Source organism: Fundulus heteroclitus, chromosome 18 (assembly GCF_011125445.2).
Source record: "Fundulus heteroclitus isolate FHET01 chromosome 18, MU-UCD_Fhet_4.1, whole genome shotgun sequence".
Classification (NCBI taxonomy): Eukaryota; Metazoa; Chordata; class Actinopteri; order Cyprinodontiformes; family Fundulidae; genus Fundulus; species Fundulus heteroclitus.
The window spans coordinates 35,273,291-35,292,252 of record NC_046378.1 but is presented as its reverse complement, the minus strand read 5'-3'; the positions used below and the strand labels follow the sequence as shown (position 1 = coordinate 35,292,252).

Here is an 18,962-nt window from a genome sequence, read left to right as displayed (position 1 = left end):
ATCTCCCATGTTGTGGGGGTGCCACTGACTATTGTCAGTGTCAAGGTCAACTTTATTTATATAACACATTTAATACAGATACCTCTGTCCCAAGTGCTGTACACAAAAAATATATATAAATATATAAAATAACAAACACACAATGTGGAATAAGAATAATCGAAAATAATAAAAGTTAAAATACAGAAAATTATCAAAAATAACAAAAGATAATAATAAAAGAATCTGCTGAGCTTCAGTTAAAGGTCAGTGCAAAGAGGTGGGTTTCTAACAATGGCTTAAAAATGCATACAAAATGGGCTGTTCTAATATTCAATGGAAGACTGTTCCAGAGAACAAACAGACAAAACAAACCACCAGTCAGACAAAAATGCTGCAGCCAGACTGCTCACACACGTCCCCTATTTTGTATTCTTTTACCTTGGCTCCCAATAGATTTTAGGATTTGCTTTAAAATTCTCCCAGAAACATAAAGAGCCGTAAAACAGCCAGGTCCCAGATTACTTATCTAATCTTCTCACTAAATGTACCGCTGCTTGTTGTCTTTGTTCTAAAGGCTCAGAAGCTTCTAGTTGTTCCACTCACCACACTGAAGACCAAAGAGGACCGAGCCTTTCAGTGAGCGGCACCAAGGCTGTGGAGCAGTCCATCGTTTGGTTCACTCTGTGGAATCTTCTGACACGCAGTTACAAACTTTCTTGCTTAAACAGAAAAACATTGCTGAATGTTTTTTTTTTCTTCTCATTGTGTGGTCTTTTTTTTTTTTATATCTGCACTTAATTTGTTACTTTATTTTATTGGTTTTCTGTACAGCGCTCTGTTATGGTTTCATCTGTCAAAAGGCACTTTAGGAATAAATTTCACTTGCTTCATTAAACCACGACCCTTACGCCTCCATGCATCACAGTTAATGAGAGGTTCTTAACCTGGAGTGGGCTTTGTTTATATCAAAGATATCTTTTTTTCCTATGGGACATTGCTCAACAAGTGCTGGGCTTTGTCTATGTTGTCTGGTTAATTTTAGTCTGGCCTTCATGTCTTTATCAGAAACCAACACTTTCCCCCCTTAGTCTCTTTCTGATTGTAATGTGCGCACATTCACATTAACAGCAGCTGGAACCTGCCGTAGGTGCTCTGATGACATTTTATTGTTTTTGGAGACTTCTTTTAGCATTTTACGACGCATGCAATGAGTGAACTTACTTGGAGGACCAGAACTGGCCATGTTGGTACTTGGAAGTCTTACCAGACTCATAATCTGTTATTATAATCATCATTCTGAAGGCCTCAGTCAGCTCTTTCGGTTTCAACGTGGTGTTTATCGTCCTGTGCATGGTCAGAAACCCACCAGATTAAATATCTGAGATAAAAACAGAGCTTCAAAATGATTAGAAAAGAAATATACTTTATTGTCCCACAGTGGAGAACTTCAGTGGATATAGTCGGAGGCTGTCTGCTTGTGTGGTACCTGAAGTAGTAGAACCTGCTATTGGTGCTGCTGAGTGATGATATTCTGGACCTTTTTTGACTCTGTAGTGGCATCAGCCATTTTGTACGGTGATCTACAGTTGAGAGAAAGTGGTTAGATAAGATTATCAGGAAGGCCAGCTCTGTCGTAGGGTGCCCCCTCAAGCTAGTGCAGGTGGTGGGAGACAGAAGGAAAATAACATTACTATTAGACATTTTTAGACAATGCCTCCCACCCCATGCATGGAGCTACTGCAGAGCTATGAAGCTCCTTCAGTGACAGATTACTGCATCCTCGGTGCACGCATGAGCATTATTGAAGGTCCTGCTTCCCCGTTCTGTTAGATTTTATACCATCATGGCCCCCAACAAACACTAAACGAACCAAAATAAATAAAAAAATAAATAAAAAAAGTTCACCTCCCTGCTGTTTTTATTTATTTATTTATTTTTCGTTTTGTTCTTGTAGTCTCTGTGTTTTTTATGCATAAACATACATGTACCTTTTGCACATTCTTTAAAATGAGTTGCACGCTTGTTTAATTTTGTGAGTATGCTATTTTTAATAACTGTACAGTATTTATTTATTATGTTGCAAAGTTAATCTTAGCTGCTGGTACACCTAAATTTCCCCAGTGTGTGACAATAAAAGATCTTTCTATTATATTCCCTTCCTGTTCATCTGATGTCACGTGGCTATCTGGGATTGCATCCATTCTAAGTGTGAATAAATCTGAGCTGTACTAATTTAATCATCATCAAACAAATTAATTTTTTTTAATTTATTTTACACATTTAAATTCTCAGCATTAATAGACTTGATATGTTGGCACATTATCCTACTACTCTAATTTTGCTATTTTTGCTGTCATTTCAACTTTTATTATTATTATTATTATTATTACATTTATTTGGTAGGGACAGACACACATCGAAAACAGCAATCCCATGTTTGCGTCATAGTGCAGTAGCAACAGCTAATTCACAGCGCTTGTCCCTAGATGGGCTTTTAAAAAGTACCTCTAAAAATGTAAGTGATAGTCATTTAAAATAGCACAACATAATATTTTAACTTGCTCTTGCTCATTTTTTTTCTCTTCATAGCTACATCTGGCCTGGGGTTGTGTTTAGCTTTGACACCAACATGGAGGAGGGCATTGGCTGCCCTACTGCTGTCTGCTGCAAACAACTTTTATGTTTTCCTACTACGGATAATACACCTGACCCTGTTTCTCTTCTAGACATAGCTTTTAGCATTGCTTTTTCTGAGACCAACTGTATGTGTGCTCTTTGAATCTTTAGGCTTACAAACTGACTTAGAGTCTATCTGCTTAGCTGTGTTTCTCTCCTAGGAGCTAGAACTGCTAATGCACTTTTACTTTTTTCTCTTAGAAAGTACTCCTGGATTAGCGCTTCTGTGTTTTTGTACCATGCTGTCTTCTCAAACCCTCCAGTGGGCTTTGGCAAATGGCCATTCACACTGAGCCTAGTTCTGATGGAAGTTTCTTCCAGTTAAATTGGATTTTTCCTCTCCACTGTAGCCATATGCATGCTCAGTATGAGGAATTGCTGCAAAGAAAATAGCACGCATGCTCATCTAGGAGTGAAGGCTTTAAATCAATGATTTAATGCAATCTGCTGGGTTTCCTTAGTTAGAAAACTTTTTACCTAATCTGTCTGTATGATTTAAAATTCCTTGGGATGACATTTCTAGTGAATTTGTGCCATTAAAAAAAAGAATTACATATTAAAAATCCCCATGTCCAAATGAAGAGACAGTTTTTCACTTGTCTTCATTATGATATATCAAGAGGTGATTTTTAGGGTAAGGATGTCAGGATGTGATGTGTTAGAGAGCAAAGCAGTAAAAACAAATTCAGTGACACCACAATAAAATACTTGAGATTTTGTATCTTTGAGGGACAAATATATAACATAGTCGATCTAAAACTGTTATAATGTCAACATTTAAATCTGAGGTCTGACTCTTTTACTTCCCGAGGGGAGCTGAGACGTTAATTTGTTGATTTGAAATGGAATCAGCTGATTTGTTGCGCCGGGGACGGCTTCAAATACGGCTGGGAGCCATCTTGAATCCTTGTTTGACAAGACTCTTTCGTAGTCGGCTAGAAAAATCGAGTGCACTCTACAAAAACCGCAAACGGAACCGCTTTATTTCTGTTATCCAAGGTAAACACGGTCGTGTTCAACGGGATACGATCTAAGGACAAGCATTGGACAGGTCGTCGTCTTTTTCACGGGCTCTGTGTTTATTTGTGGACGCTATTTCTACGCGTTTAGCCAGTTAGCTCGCAGTTACCCCGACTCCATCAGCAACTGACAGGCGTTAGCATGTAAAAAAAAAAGAGCGAAGCCTTCGGACTATAGAAGTGTATTTTGGGTAAAAGCAAACATTAAACGCTTAAAAGCAGACCGGAAAACATCAAGCGTGTGTATTACATCGGTAGAATGTGTATGTTTAAACGTAGAATCCTCGTTGCTGGCGCAAACCTTTTAGCTCCGTGCGCTAGCAGGAAGCTAACTAGCCTAGTCGGACGTTGGTTTTAATAAATTGAATTAAACGGAAAACTTGGAAGTATTCGTTCACATACACGCCTGCAGACGTGGACCCATAAATGTGCTTAAAGTTGTTTAGTTCCCTGAATGTCTTTAAGCGACACAGAGTCGTGCTGTTAGCATTTAGCAACGGTCACCGCTGGGTCGGCTAACTTGACTTTAGGCCAACTCCTTTATGTCACCACTTTTGGTCCAATTACTGTTAATTTTTTTAAGCCCAGTCGCGTATTTAATCACATTCCACTTTATTAACGTGTTTCCTTGTCTGGTTTTGTGTTCCAGGATTGGACAGACTTGAAAGGACAGAGGTCGAGGTTTAGCTAACGGGATGGCTAACTGAGCAGTTGGCCGACGTTTGAAAGCTAACTACGCCTTTCCTGGTGTGCCGAATTCCTGATAAAGTTAACCCCATGCTAAGCCCTTATTTAATTTTCATGCTCGGACTTCTTGGTAAATTCGAAAGGAGGAGTTCATTTCTTGGCACACGATGCCCCATTAGTTTTTGATGAGAAATAAAAGTAAATTGATTTATTGAAGAAAAAAAAAAGCCAAGGGCAATCCTGAGTTTGAGGAGTCCCAGCAGAGTGGACTCACTTTGTTTAGAGACTGTTAAGAAAAAATATTGTTATTGCACTTAAAAAAAGAAAAGAAAAGAAGTTGAGATGAGCACCACCAGGACAGAGAACCCAGTGATTTTGGGCTTGTCCAACCAGAACGGACAGCTGAGGGGCTCGGTGAAACCCACCGGCGCTCCAGGTGGAGGCGGAGGAGGTCTTCAACAGCCCCAGTTGAACCAGATGTTAAAAGGCACAATCAATGGCAATTCCCAGCCTGCCCCGCCAACAAATGCTGTCATCAAGTAAGTCCTGCAGTTGTAGCAAGACGCACATTTGTCACGCGTTCACGGATCAATCAGCAAAAGATCAGAATCTACAGATCTGTTTTTTGGTTTTTAACTTTTTTTTCAGTCGATAGGTCCTGATCAGCACAACAAATACTGAATTCATTAAATATATCAAAGTACTCCCCTTAGTGCTGGGTAGAAACATGTCGCACAACATGTGACTTGAATAAAATCTGCTTAATGGTTAAGGACAATTTCTCTGTTGGCTACCTCTATCATAGTCGTAAGGAGAGGATGGGGACAATCTATTGGTATCAGCCCTGAAAGCATAATTGGTGCATCTTTAATGTACATCTTCATATTTATGAAGGTTTCTTAGATTTTGATCAACTTTCTTGCTGATGAGATTTTTTTTGTTTTTGTTTTTTTACCTATACAGGCCTGGAGATGACTGGAAGAAGAATTTGAAATTGCCCCCAAAGGACATGAGGATCAAAACTTCGGTAAGTATGAATGCATTTTCCTAAATTATTTTCAGATTTTTTTAAAGAGGAAAATGATATCTTTGTGTCGTATGAGCCCAATTCTGACTAAGTTGTCGTTCTGCAATGACCGCAGGATGTGACTGCAACGAAAGGCAATGAGTTTGAAGATTATTGCCTAAAGAGGGAGCTACTTATGGGAATCTTTGAGATGGGCTGGGAGAAGCCATCTCCAATTCAGGTACAGTCTGATGATGCCTGTTCTCAGTCTTTTTTTTTTTTATTAAATTAATACACCACTTATTGCACTTACTAGTTCCCGGTGATGACATGTCAAACATTTAAAGCTGCTCCTCATAAACATGTTTCCAGTAATATTATAAACATAAATGAATTGAATTAGCTGCTGTCTTTAACATAATTTATTTACTGACCGGTTGTTGCGCTCTTGTTAATTTCAATATCTCAAGTTGAAGTTTAAACCTAAAAGTGGATATTTGTGGGTTTGGCTTTAACACGTTTGGATAGACTTGAGTGATACGGCAAACAAGAAGGTGAACCCTCGCATTTGAAGTCGTGCTATTTTTATCCCCGCTGGGAATGTGGCCTTCGGCATGGCAGCGTCTTTTAGTTTTTTTTTTTTTTCTCTCCATCCCATTGAACCTGGTGGACATAGTTTAACTGTTTAACTGCTGACCTACCTGGACTGTAAGAAATTACTTTGAAAGTGTGACCCAAGTTTAATCTTTCATGTCATTCTGCCTGTTGACACAGCCATTTATTTTTCAGTTTCATATCCTAAACTCGTAAAGAATAATAGAGTTAAATTATTTCATTTAATCAGATACGTTTAGCTTTTTATCCCACCGTTTAGACACGTGGGTCTCTGTCGGGTCCCCTTATGGGTCAGCTGTGACAGGAGGTTGGACCACATTAAAGAGTCTAAAGATGTTGAGACAACGAATAAGAGTTGAAGCATTAATTTGGGTTCTGCATGCAATTATTACTAAAAACACAACAGCATTGAAGAGTAAAAACGTTTTGTACCTTTCTGAAAATCTGCTTACTGTAAGGCACGAAGGGATTTGTGGTATTATGCGTTATTTCTGTTGTTGTGCAGGAGGAAAGCATTCCCATTGCACTGTCAGGAAGGGATATTTTAGCCAGAGCCAAGAACGGCACAGGAAAGAGTGGAGCCTACCTCATTCCCCTCCTTGAACGCATTGACCTGAAGAAAGATTGTTTACAAGGTGAGTGTTTGTTTCTGGTTTGATTGCAATTCATAGGGAATAGGATCACCATCCAGGGCAGAACGATGTAAAGATTTGTCCTTCTTAAAGCTGACTGCTTCAAACTAGCAGCGGTGACGTGAACTAGAATTATAAGGTCGCCTGACTGTATCACTGGTTGTTTCTTCTTCCTAAAACAAGTCCAGCGTCAAGAGACAGAATAAAATCTACCGCTCACAGCAAAATGGCCACACATTTTAATAAGTCTGCCTTCTAACATAAACCTGAAATGGTTTTAACATTTTCATATCAGATTTTTATTCCTTAAGTGATGCTTGGAAAAGCAGCTGAAGCCACAGCTTATCCTGAGGCTCACATAGGGCAGTGTCCCACCCCTTTGACTTCAAGCCAAGCTCTCCTTCTCCTGACGGTCGATCTGAATACTTGTCTCCCCCCCGTAGGAGTGTGCTGGGCCAACGAGTAAAAATGACTACTTGGTTTAAGTAAATGCAATAAATATGGCTGACCCGCAGATGGTTGTGAAATGCACTTGCTGGATAAAGAAGTCGAGTGGCAACAGAGGCTATTTTTTTCTTTTCTTCAAAATTAAGGATATTTCAAAAATAAAATACCCCACAAATTGCTGGTAAATGAGAAGCTTCACAGATCAGTGGAGTTGCTATGAGCCGAACAGGAAGTCTGTATGATTGGTCTGGAGTGTTTATGGACGTGAATTAGATCGGTTTGTCCTGGAAAGTCCTTTGAGGTGATGGTTGTTAACTTGGAGTATAAACAGATCAGTGAGTAGCACAGTTTCTCTGTTGTATAGCAAGAATTTTCAGTTTTGGGTGGATATTTTCTACACACACAAACTGTGGTCCCCGAGCTCTCCAGAAAGAAACAAGCTGTGCTTTGTTTACTTACAGGAGTAGAATAGAGTGGAGCCCGTGGTGAGAAAAAGGTTGTGGGTGGTGTGAAAGGGGCTGAGATGTAACGCGTCGTCCTCCCGTTTCTCCGGGTTCCGGATGAGTTGCAGGATCTCTGCATTTGTTTGACCGCTGTCTTCCTGCCGCCACCCGCTGGACCGGAGTGGTACTGCAGTTTTTATCACTGCATACGTCACTGGCCCCTAGCTAATGGAAACCAGAAAACCCAAAAGCCCAAAGCTTTCGTTTACCGGGGTAATACAAAGACTGGGGCCTTCAATGGAAACTGTTTCTACAGGTGGCACTCAGAACGATGGCTTCATGAATCTGAAAAAAGTCAGACACGTAAATAGGCTAATGAAGCTGAAACTTTGTCAACTTTGGTCAGCAGCAGATTTTTCAGTGCTAGTCACTCTAGGTTTAATGTAACCGTAAATTAATACGTTCACATTTGGATTTAAGCAACTGAACCGATGTCTAGGATCATTTATTCTGATAAGGCAGAAAATGGTAGCAATATAACAAATGTAAAGCTTTTGTTTCAAGGATCTGATGATTATCCCCACTGCAGGAAGTTGCTTTAATTTTTTGACTATTCTAATAGAAACATGACTTTTTAATTCCTGACTTTAGTGTGGTAACGTTGGCTCAGACTGACTTTAACTCACCGTTCCTGAATGGATGTTCTCTGTTTCTAGCTTTAGTCATAGTGCCCACCAGAGAACTGGCACTGCAAGTGAGCCAAATATGTATCCAGGTCAGTAAACATATGGGTGGAGTGAAGGTGATGGCGACCACAGGTGGCACCAACCTCCGTGATGACATCATGAGGCTCGACGAAACAGGTAAATTTCCTTGCTTACGGGGAATTCTTGTTAGGATGTAATTATTTCTTTGAGGTTTAGAAATGCTTTCAAGGTGCTTTATTGTTCTGAATGCAGCCTGTAAACGAGTCAAATTGTTTTGGCTCGTCCTCACGGAGACGAGATTCGGTGTATCTGCAGAGGCTTTTTGTCGTTTAGGCTGCGAGTTCACATGGATGCGGCGTTTTGGGAGATGGTGAACGATCAGTTTTGAAACCCGGTCCTAGAGTGGATAAATTTAAGTTTTCTGTGTACATTAAAGCCGTAGGGCTGGACAATATTGAAAAAAAAAAGCAGATCGATAAAATGTTTTCAACGTGTTGATAATCATCAATATCGCTCAATATGATTTCTATTTTAAGTGCAGCCCTGGCCATTTTATACTGTTGCTTAGCAATGTATTTTTAGATAAACACACAAATATTGAATTCAAACTCAATGCTTTTTTTTTCAACCAACCTTTTACCAAAACTAAGTTTTTAAAAAAGAAAAAAAGAACGTGTGCTCTCTGAGCTCTTTGAAGGGGGCGGAGCTTGGTTCCTGGATCTACGTTGTGATTGGTTAGGAGGTTGTAATGACTGTAATATTAATCTACATGGCTAAAATGCATAAGGAAGGAAACTTAATCTATTAAACTTTTATTGATCCTTTTTTCTGTCATCGATATGCGTCTATCGATCGATAAATATTATTAAAATTATCATCCAGCCCTAGCGAGCCGCGTCTTTTCTTAAATGATGTCGTAGAGTCGCCTCCCTCTGCAACCCGCATGCGCCTCATTCATAAACGACAAAGAAGGCGCCGCCTGGTGTCAGCTTTGTTAAGGCTGTTAGCAGCGCCGCTTCCTCTGTGAGGACACGAGTTGACTGTGCATGCAAGATTTATTTTTTCTTTGGCGGTCTCACAGCGCCCCCTTTAGGCCCGGCATGCCTACTACAGCCTCATCAGTTGTCCTCATGTGGACGTACCATTTTATTTCTGAATAGTTTTACAGTCTCCGTATGGACAAGGCCTCTGTGACCAACTTGCTTAGTAAAATAAAACCTCTTCAGATGTTCAGATATGATCTGCTGACAAAATCCTCTAACGTTTCAGTCTAAAATGTGTTTACTCGTGTCTTTATTTTCCAGTACATGTGGTTATTGCTACTCCTGGGAGGATTTTAGACCTGATCAAAAAAGGAGTGGCCAAAGTCAACCAAGTACAGATGGTTGTTTTGGATGAAGTGAGTACTTTTGCTTTCAAGCCGGTGTTTTTTTTTTGTTCTTTGTATTTTGTTCTGCTTAAATAAAAATGTTCTGTTTTTTTCCCCCCCTCTAAGGCTGACAAGCTCCTGTCTCAGGACTTTGTGGTCATGATGGAGGAGATGCTGGGCTTCCTGCCCAAACAGAGGCAGATTTTACTCTACTCTGCCACCTTTCCTCTCAGTGTGCAGAAGTTTATGGTGCGCCTCTCTCATATTTAATCATACTTTCTGGTAATTAAAGCTCGTAAACAAATCTCACTTTAACTCGTCAACTAAGCCAAATCTATTTTTTTTTTTTACTCCTGTTATAGAATGCACACTTGCAGAAACCTTATGAGATCAACCTAATGGAGGAGCTTACACTGAAGGGGGTCACTCAGTATTATGCTTATGTAACAGAAAGGCAAAAAGTCCATTGCCTCAACACCTTATTCTCCAGGGTAAGTTTTGGATCCGAGCTCCTTGATCCCATTTCATGAACTGTCGTCTGTTACTTTATAGCGTTCTGCAGGGGTTATGTCAGGAATAATCTGCTCCCTGCAGTTGTTTTTCTTGGAAGTATTTTCTAGGGTGTAGGTTCTGCTTTCTAATCACTGATTTCCTATTTTCTTTTGTCTTCAGCTCCAGATCAACCAGTCAATAATCTTCTGTAACTCCTCTCAGAGAGTGGAGCTTCTTGCCAAGAAGATTTCCCAGCTTGGTTACTCTTGTTTCTACATCCATGCCAAGATGAGACAGGTCAGCTGGAATCCTGCCCACCAGTAAAAAGTTTAAGTAAAGGCAAACAAAACCGAAATAGTCGCTTACTGCAGCATTAGGGTTTCTTTTTCTAAAGTACTGGGTAGGGCTGAGTGATATGGACAAAAATAATAGCAGGATATATTTAGGTAGAATGTCAATATATATTTAGGTCAATGTTTTTCTTTTAATAAAATAATTAGAAGAAGGCATCTTTGAATCAAAGCTTTATCCCAAATGTCTCACGGACACATTTCTTTTACAAACAGCTGTAGATAAATATCAAAAACAGCAGAAAAATGGCCTACTGGAGCGTATTTAACAGTATAAATAAAACACACTGTAGACCATCCCGACATAAATGATAATCTCATTTTATATCTGTTTTTAAAACATCTATTTTTAAAATCTCGATGTATTCCCCAATCCTAGTATGGGGGGAAAAACAAAATACACCAATACTTTTTTTTAATTTTTTTTTTATTGCATGTGCGTCATCAATTCTGCCCATTTACACGTTTGCAAGCTGAGCTCCTATTGTAAAGAAAATGTTAATTGTGCATGTTATGCGCTATAACTATGGCGTCTTGTAATAAGGTTTTTGTGCTAAACTCTGGTGTTGACTTTAAAGGAATAGCTCAAATTTTCAGGGAATGTTGCATAAAGCTGGTAATTATCTGTAGTAAATAAACGCCAGCACACAGAGTGTTTGTGGATAAATAAAGAAATAGAACTGGACGTTTAAGCTGAATGTACTCAGTTTCAGCTAATTTTAGTCACTTAAAACTGAAACTATTCATATCAGGGTTTTTATCACGTAACAGTTTCTACTTTGAGGCACTCTTAATGTTGCTCTGTTTTCTCGGCCAAACAACTTCTGTTACGACAGCTGCCTGCATCAGCCTGCTTCATCAGCGGACCGTTGGTCGCCTAAATTCATTTCCAAACATTAACTCGTCTTTGTAGGCAGCCAGATGCCTCTGAAAACACAGCTTTGGCATTGTAACATAGTTGTTTATATACACAGTTAATGTCTAGACACCACATAACGTCTAGACAGTGGCCAATACGGCACTGTAAGCTTACAAAATTATTTATGAATTTTAATACACTGCGTGAATCCATGCTACATCAAACTACCAAAAAGACAGGTATAAGTCACACAAAGTGAACGAGGTGAATAAGTGAGTGAAGCTGTGTGAATCAAATTAAGGGAATTAATTTAGTGCAACAGTCTCAGACAAAAATAACTACTTTAAAAACTACATTTATGTGACGAGGCAGCTGTGATGTGCCTGTGAGACGACGCTGAGGGAAGTAGGAACTTAGAGTAAAGGCAGCTCTCACTACAGTGACTCCAGAACTACGGGTGCTTTCTGTAAAGACGCCATTAAAAAAGTAACTTTTTGAAAGAAAATTGCTAGATGTGTCTGAATAGTCGCTAAATATAGCAACAAAGACGCTAAATGTGAAACACTGGACCGTCGTCTCTTTCCTTGCCTCCTGAGAGCAGCATGACACAGCAGCCACTGCTGCCCACTCCTCAGCAAGGAAAGACATTATTGGCTGTCCTAAAAGTCGGCAGACGATGTCATCATGCAATTTGCATATTTATTCGTACTTGTGATGGGAACAAGAAGCTTTTGGCAAGACAAAATGTGATTTAAAAACATTGTTTGGAACTACAAATGAACTTTATGAAACGATTCATGAACTTTTATGCATTGCTTGAATCCACACCACTCGCATCAAATTTTAGAGGAGAATTAGTGATTCAAGCTGTATGTGAATCAGATTCAGGGAATTATTTTAGTGCAACACTTTCAGAGAAGAAGAAAGTCTAGATTAAAAACTATATTTACTTAGATTTGTAATGCTTGACGCACGCGTTATACGTTTTCTATATGAAAATGAAGCAGAGTGGGCCTCTGTCTTCTCTGCTCTTTGTTCTGCCTGCAATTGCGGAGCTTCCAGGACGCAGCAGCGTCTGTGAGAGACTGCGCTCACTCACGGCTGTCAATAACAGAAAAAAGTCGCTAATAACAGAAAAAACACTTCTAGCATCTTTGCAACTAGACAGGAAGGAGCAGGCTGTCTGTTTTTCAAAATAAAGCACATTTTAACGTTTCGTGATTGAATTCATTTCAAACTTGGATTATGGTTAGTATAAGTGGACGAATATAGGCTGTACATAAAATAAGGTAAACACATCTCATATGCTTTGTCTTACCATATAGGCTTTTAAAAACTTCATTCTGAAGGTGTGGCGGCTTTTATTTTGTTGCGGCGTTGTGCCACATCGATTACATGTAGGGGAAACCCTGAGTGAAGGACAATTTAAAGTGTATTTATGTAACACCAGCTGGTCATATAGATCAGAAACTATTTCCATTCATAACCAGTGATGGAGAAGTTTAGAGATAAATGAGTCCAGCTCAGCCCAATACAATCTACCCGTATAGACAAGTCCTGTTTTTTAGGATTCAGGCTATTTAATGGCAGTTGGTTAAAAATATTAGTCTTCTTTTCTCAAATGATGGACTTTAAGCACAGAGTTTGTAGTTTCAATAACTTGGTTTATTTTTCAGGAACATCGCAACCGTGTTTTCCACGACTTTAGAAACGGGTTGTGCCGGAACCTGGTCTGCACCGGTGAGTGAAGCCTTTGTTGCTCTGAGAGCTGCTCCAAGCTTTGCTTACATGTAGAAACTTCTCGTCCTCCTCGTGGGATTTTATTCCACCGTTTCCTGCTCGCCCTTTTTTAAAGCGGCTTCCATCACATTCAGAACCTTAAATCACGCTTAAAACGTGTTTTTGTTGATGGATACAAGGTTGAAAATGACTGCCTAATTAGCCGTTTCAGCGTGAAAAGGGTCGGAGCCATTCTCTCACACACGCTCTACGGCCCTGAAACCTTCTAGACCGGTTCTGCCGGTGCCCATTCAACACTCAAAACGTCTGCAGTGTTTGCCGAACGCATTCAGTAATCACCCAGCCAGAAACCTTGTAATTTCTGGAAGATTGCTGCGAACATGCGGGGAAATGCTGCAGGTAATCTTCCTGGTGTTTGCGATAATAGTCGCTGCTTTAGATATTTTTCTGAAGCCCTGTATTTTCCCTTTCACGCGTCGATGCCGCAGCTTGGGCTGAGTACGTCCTACATTTATATAAACGTGTTCATTGGGGGCACGCCGTATTTTAACAGCACTACGTAGCATGTGAATAATGTCCCGGCCGGGCATCAGCCTGATCTCTTAGCTGCAGCATTTGAAGGATTTGACGCTCTGCAGACTGTTTACGGTCTCCAGACGTGCCGCTAACGCTGAAATGAATTCATAATGGATCTAGCTTTCTCCTTTTTATTGTTTGCCGCTTTTCTTTTTTTCACAATAGAGCTGTGGGTTTCAGCGCTCTGAAACGAAAGTAACAGTGTTTCCACATGACTCACTGGGCAGCTGTGTTCTGGATGTTGAGCTTTTGGCTACTTACTGTTCAATAAACTGTTTTTGTATGTGTTTTTATCTGTTTTAGACCTCTTCACTAGAGGCATTGACATTCAAGCTGTGAATGTGGTGATCAACTTTGATTTCCCCAAGCTGGGAGAGACGTACCTCCATCGCATTGGTAGATCTGGTAAGAGCCCGTAAACGTCACGCCTGACCAAAGCGGGCGGGGCCAGTGGCGTGGTTAACGTTTCGTCTCGCTGATTCCCAGGACGCTTCGGCCACCTCGGTTTGGCCATCAACCTCATCACGTACGACGACCGCTTCAACCTCAAAGCGATCGAGGAGCAGCTCGGCACGGAGATCAAGCCCATCCCCGGCATCATCGACAAGAGCTTGTATGTGGCGGAGTACCACAGCGAGAGTGGCGAAGAAGTCAAGCAGTGAGCCTGTAGGTACCTTCAGCAACAGGCAACCATTGGAGTCGGATGTTTTACCTAAACTCCTGCAGCTTAAACCGTAAACTTGATGAACTTGGTTTCTGTGAACGTTACAAAATATGTCATAATTGTAATGTTCAGGTAACATCAAGGGTTTCCCAAATATCTTCACAAACCACAATCTTAGTTGCGTGTAAGTCTTCTGGGCTTCATCTGTCGGCTTCGTCCGTCCGCAGACTGAATCCAGCTGCGTCTCTAGGCTGGGATTCCTGCAGGAAAATAAAGCTCTGACCAGTTCTGTTTGCTTTCTCCATCTAACTCGGTCCATCCTGCCATCAACGCTGGTCTGCTTCCCTGTCCCTGCTGCAGAGAGTTCCCTCAGCATGACGCTGCCACCGCCGTGTTCCACTGCAGATGGAGTTTTCAGTGACCTGCTGTTAATTCTCCTGGCAGTGTTTTGCCTTTGGTTGAAAAGCTTCTTCCACATGTTTGTTGTGACTGCTTGACTTGGAGAGAACTTCAAACCAAGACGTTCTGTTTTCTTTCTGCGCTTCCCTAAAAGCCGGATAAAAAGCGTCCCTTTCAACATATCCGCCCACCCGAGTTGTGGATCTCTGCAGCTCCTCCAGTTCACCACGAGCCTCTTGGCTGCTTCTGATCGTTGCTTTTCGTTCCCACCCTGTTTTAGCCTGGCGGCCATGCTTTAGTTGGATTGGTGATGCTGCACAATATTAGAATAAAATGATGTGTTTATTGTTAAATGAGACAATAGAGCTGCTCACCGTTGGCGTAGTGCTGTAAACTTTGACTGGATTGAACGCTGCTCCTTTTAAGAGGCTCAAAGCTTGGGATGTTGTCTATAAACTTCTCCCAGACCCGTTTTCCTTGTTCTTTGGCCTTCATGGTGGCGTTTGGAGGCCTTCACAGTTCAGCTGGATTTATGATCCAGTAAGGTTACAGATGGACTCTATTTACCATTGGGATGGTTTGCTTCTTTACTCAGTTTTATTTAGGTCAGGGCTCTGCAACCTGTGGCTTTTTGGACCTTCCACAGTGGCTCTTCATAACTGGCTACAAATTATATATTTTTTTATAGTATTTAAATGTAGTAATGATTAGCATGTTTTTTTCTTGTGAAAATTAAAAGCAATTATTCCAACAGACTGATTCTAAAAGTGCCAGTAATATTTAATTTTAGTTCAATATTTTTTCATTATGGTGGAAACTATGATTTTTGTTATATCATCATCCACAAATATCCCTTCCAATCTCTTTTTTTAAACCTCAAAATAGACATACAAGGGTGTTTCTTTAACGATGACAAAATATTTCCTACAGTAGATATTTATTAAAAATGATAACTTTTTCAAAAGGCCAGGCAACATTTGTGGCTCTGAATGAGTTTAATTCAAGTGGACTGTAGGGAAATGTCTCTTTAGACTCTAAAGGTTGCAGGCCCCTGGTTTAGGGTTATCAGATAAAATGATTTATACCTGTAAATAATAAAAATGGTCTGTTAGTAAAAACCTCAACAAAATGTGTTGAGGTTCAAGGTTATAATGAGAGAAATTTGTTCAAGAAACCTTAACAGTACTTTTCTAACTTCATAGGTTTTTGCAACATAACAGATAACAGGTTAAAATTTGTGAAATGACTTAAATCGTATCTTCAGTCATTTTTTAATCTGCTTTCCTTCTTTGTTTTCCACAGATCGGCCCATTCTTCGCCCCCCCTCCCCCTCACATCCCGCCTCACCCCCCCTCCCCCACTCGTCTTGGATTTTCTTCCTCCGATTCGTTGTCGTGTACAGTTTTTCTTTGGGACGCCGGCAGCAGGAGCGCGTTTTGAGACGGACGCTTTGGAAGAACTCATCGGCCTTTAAAGGCTCGGCTGCACCGCAGCACGCTGAAGACGTGAGCAACGAGAGGAAAGCGCGGGACCAAACCGAGTCATATCCACGGCAAAACACAAAGCCAGCCCCGACGGACCCCGGAAGGACCCCCCCCAGCACCCCCCCCCCTTCCATTCTGCACGCTTCGGTTTCCAACTTTGAACCAATTTGTAACAAGTGCCTTAACAAGCAGTCCGAGACGTTCTGAAGTAATAACCCGTCATCATCCTCCACTTCACGCCACGCTCACGTTCCCCTAATTGAGAATTTCAGTCTGCCTGAGCAGAGGGGTGAATTCATTACTGGTTTTGGTTGGTTGGCTCATCCAATGGGGGGGGGGGGGGGGGAGATGGTCTCGTTTAACTTTTAGCGCTGGCTGAGTGGAGTTTGAGTCTGGCTGATTAAACCTGGATTCTCAGTGAGCAGAGACTGGATTTTTTTTATTTTTTTTTGTTTGTTTTGTTTTCTTCCTCCAAGAGAGAGAGAGCCAGACTGTTTGGTTGCTCGGGACGAAGCTCCTGTTTCTCAGAGACCCTGACCCTTTCCTCCGTCTTCAGCTCCAGAACACTAAAAAGTCAAGAAGCAGCCCGAAAACAGCGAGTCGTGAGGATTCCTGCTTCAGCGCCGTCTCTCTGCAAAAGAGCGTCTTTCCTGTTTTTCTTTGTTGTCCTGTCCCCCCCCCCCCCCTACCCACCCACCCCACCTATGGACGGCCACACCGTACGACACGAAGCCACCACGTGGGGGTTCAGCGTTCACCTTCTGTACATACTTTTCTTTTTAAAGTAGTTTTAAAGCGGCTGGCAGAGCGGACCGCTGCCCGGCCCCCCCCGTTAGCACTGGAGATCCGCCCCTCAGCTGCCACGTTCCGCCCCGCAGCATCGGCCCGGGAGTTTATTTATAATTTTAAACGATGCAGAAACATTTCCATGTTTTCATGAAATGTTTTTTGGGTAAATCGGTAAAAAAAAAAGAAAGAAGTTTTGTTTTAGTGCTCTAAAAATTTTTGACGGTGCAATTCTTAAAAGGTGCACTTAGTGTTTAAACGTGGCCCCTCGTCCTCTCCTGCTACCAGTGTTAACAAGCACAGTCTCGACAGATGGCTTCCCCTACACTTTTGTATTTGGATTGATTTTTGTTTTTTTGTTTTTTGTCGCCAGCCCTGGTTCAGGAAGCCGATTCTAAGACTGATTTATCATAACGAGCGCTGGTGTTTAAAGAGGAACGACCTGTCGCATAGTAGTGCTTCTTGCTGCAGTGCAGCTTAATTGGCTGTAGATTTGTTTTCTGAAGGGAAGCTGTTAGCTGTTACGTTGATTTATGCCTCGTTTGAGCTTGGCTACGTAAATTCCTGTTGGGCAGAAGCTGTATAGTCCCACCACCACTTTGTTTTATTTTATAATTATTATTATTTTTTTGCTTAATGTTAGCCAAATGCATCAAAATGAAGCGTCTGACTTTAAATGTAGCAGGAATCGAATCAAAAGGGCCGCGGCAGGTTGAGTTGCACTTAACGCACACGGGGCCGGTTTTCCGACCGCCCGCCCCGACTTGGACTGCTTCATTTCCGCCTGTGATGACGAGAAATGTGTCGCGGTGCTGAACTGCTGATTATTCGGCCTGGGAAGAAGAAAAGAAAAAAAAAGAAGTTGGACTGCTTGACGTAAGACGTCCCGGGCCGCCGTTCTCTGCCCGTCGTTGCTTTATGTTCTGGGGTTTTGGGTTCAGTTCGACGTTAAAAAAAACTTTTCGTTGCTTTAAGGCTCGCTGAACTTTGTGTTCAGCGAGCCTTTTTGCAGAACGAGGTTCCCCTTATTTCCGACGAGATGCTCTCCTCCGCTCCAATCGGTGAGAATCAACCAAAAGCCCGATTTTTGGCACCCGCCACGGTTCTCACCGGTTTGAGCGCTGATCCCTGTTCCCGCGGCTCTGTCGTCCCAGAAATCGCCGCGCTGCGATTGAGTTGTTGCTTTATTTGGCCCATTTTGGGGGGGTGGGAGGGATCTCTTTTTATTAAAAAAATACTTACAAAAACTAAAAATCCAAAGCAACCCAAGCATTCCCGAGCGAACAGGGATCGCGTTGTTCAGACAATCGGCAGCGGTCTGCTTCCTGGCGGCCTCCCGGCGCTAGTCGCCTCAGCCTGAGTCCACCTGGTTGGCTGTGGGAGGCCGTCAGGTAATCCCTAAAGGCTGAGACAAGAGCATCTCACCCTGCATTTGGTGACTAATTGAATAAACGTAAAACAAATTGTCTCCGTCTTTAAGGTCTTTTCAAAAAATAAATGTTGGGAGGGTAATCTGGCGCCTTAGCTGCCCTGATGCATTTGTTCCTCGTCTCAGGAAGCCGACACGACAACACGGCTTCTGTGTAAAACGCAGACGAGAGAACGCGAGTCCTTCTGAGGATTTCCTTCACAGCAAATGCATCAGTTAAAAACTGTGGGAGGGACAAGTGGGCACTAGAGAGAAATCCAAAGTTTGGGTAACGGGTATACCAGTATTTGAAGTGAGTTGCCCCTTTAATTTGTTTTCTAACGGAGCGATCAAATGAAGTACACCTTAACTTCGTCTCCAAATCAAAGTAAATTTAAAGCCTGGATTCATTTTTTTTTCCCTTTTTTTTTTAAAAATAAAAAATTGTAATTGGCAGTTTTCAGTGAAGCAAATTTTACATGTTCAGGAGTCATAGATATTATTGGATTTGGAATTTTGTTTGGAAAAATAAAGCTCACTGAAATTTATTTGTGTGTGTTTTTGCTCGGTTCTTTAAGTGTTGTCCTGCTGAGCAGCAGCCAGGGGGCAGTGTTCTGGGTG

General features: G+C 41.4%; 1 protein-coding gene across 1 annotated transcript; it reads left to right on the top strand.

The window, feature by feature from the left end:
• The first annotated feature begins 3,524 nt into the window (after positions 1-3,524).
• Positions 3,525-18,889, top strand: ddx6 (DEAD (Asp-Glu-Ala-Asp) box helicase 6). Its single transcript, XM_012868308.3, has 14 exons — positions 3,525-3,657; positions 4,327-4,903; positions 5,328-5,391; positions 5,507-5,611; positions 6,491-6,620; positions 8,224-8,370; positions 9,519-9,613; positions 9,710-9,832; positions 9,946-10,074; positions 10,256-10,372; positions 12,961-13,024; positions 13,904-14,005; positions 14,087-14,266; positions 15,966-18,889. The coding sequence occupies exons 2-13, from the start codon at positions 4,707-4,709 to the stop codon at positions 14,260-14,262; spliced, it is 1,449 nt and encodes a 482-aa protein (XP_012723762.1). The 5' UTR covers positions 3,525-3,657; positions 4,327-4,706; the 3' UTR covers positions 14,263-14,266; positions 15,966-18,889.
• The last annotated feature ends 73 nt before the right edge of the window (positions 18,890-18,962 follow it).

What these genes read in the sequence shown, in the direction of transcription:
- ddx6 (XM_012868308.3), top strand. Translation starts at nt 4,707, where the DNA reads ATGAGCACCACCAGGACAGAGAACCCAGTGATTTTGGGCTTGTCCAAC. An exon ending in CATGAGGCTCGACGAAACAG is followed by an intron (nt 8,371 to 9,518) that starts GTAAATTTCCTT and finishes TTTATTTTCCAG; the next exon opens with TACATGTGGTTATTGCTACT. An exon ending in TCAACACCTTATTCTCCAGG is followed by an intron (nt 10,075 to 10,255) that starts GTAAGTTTTGGA and finishes TTTTGTCTTCAG; the next exon opens with CTCCAGATCAACCAGTCAAT.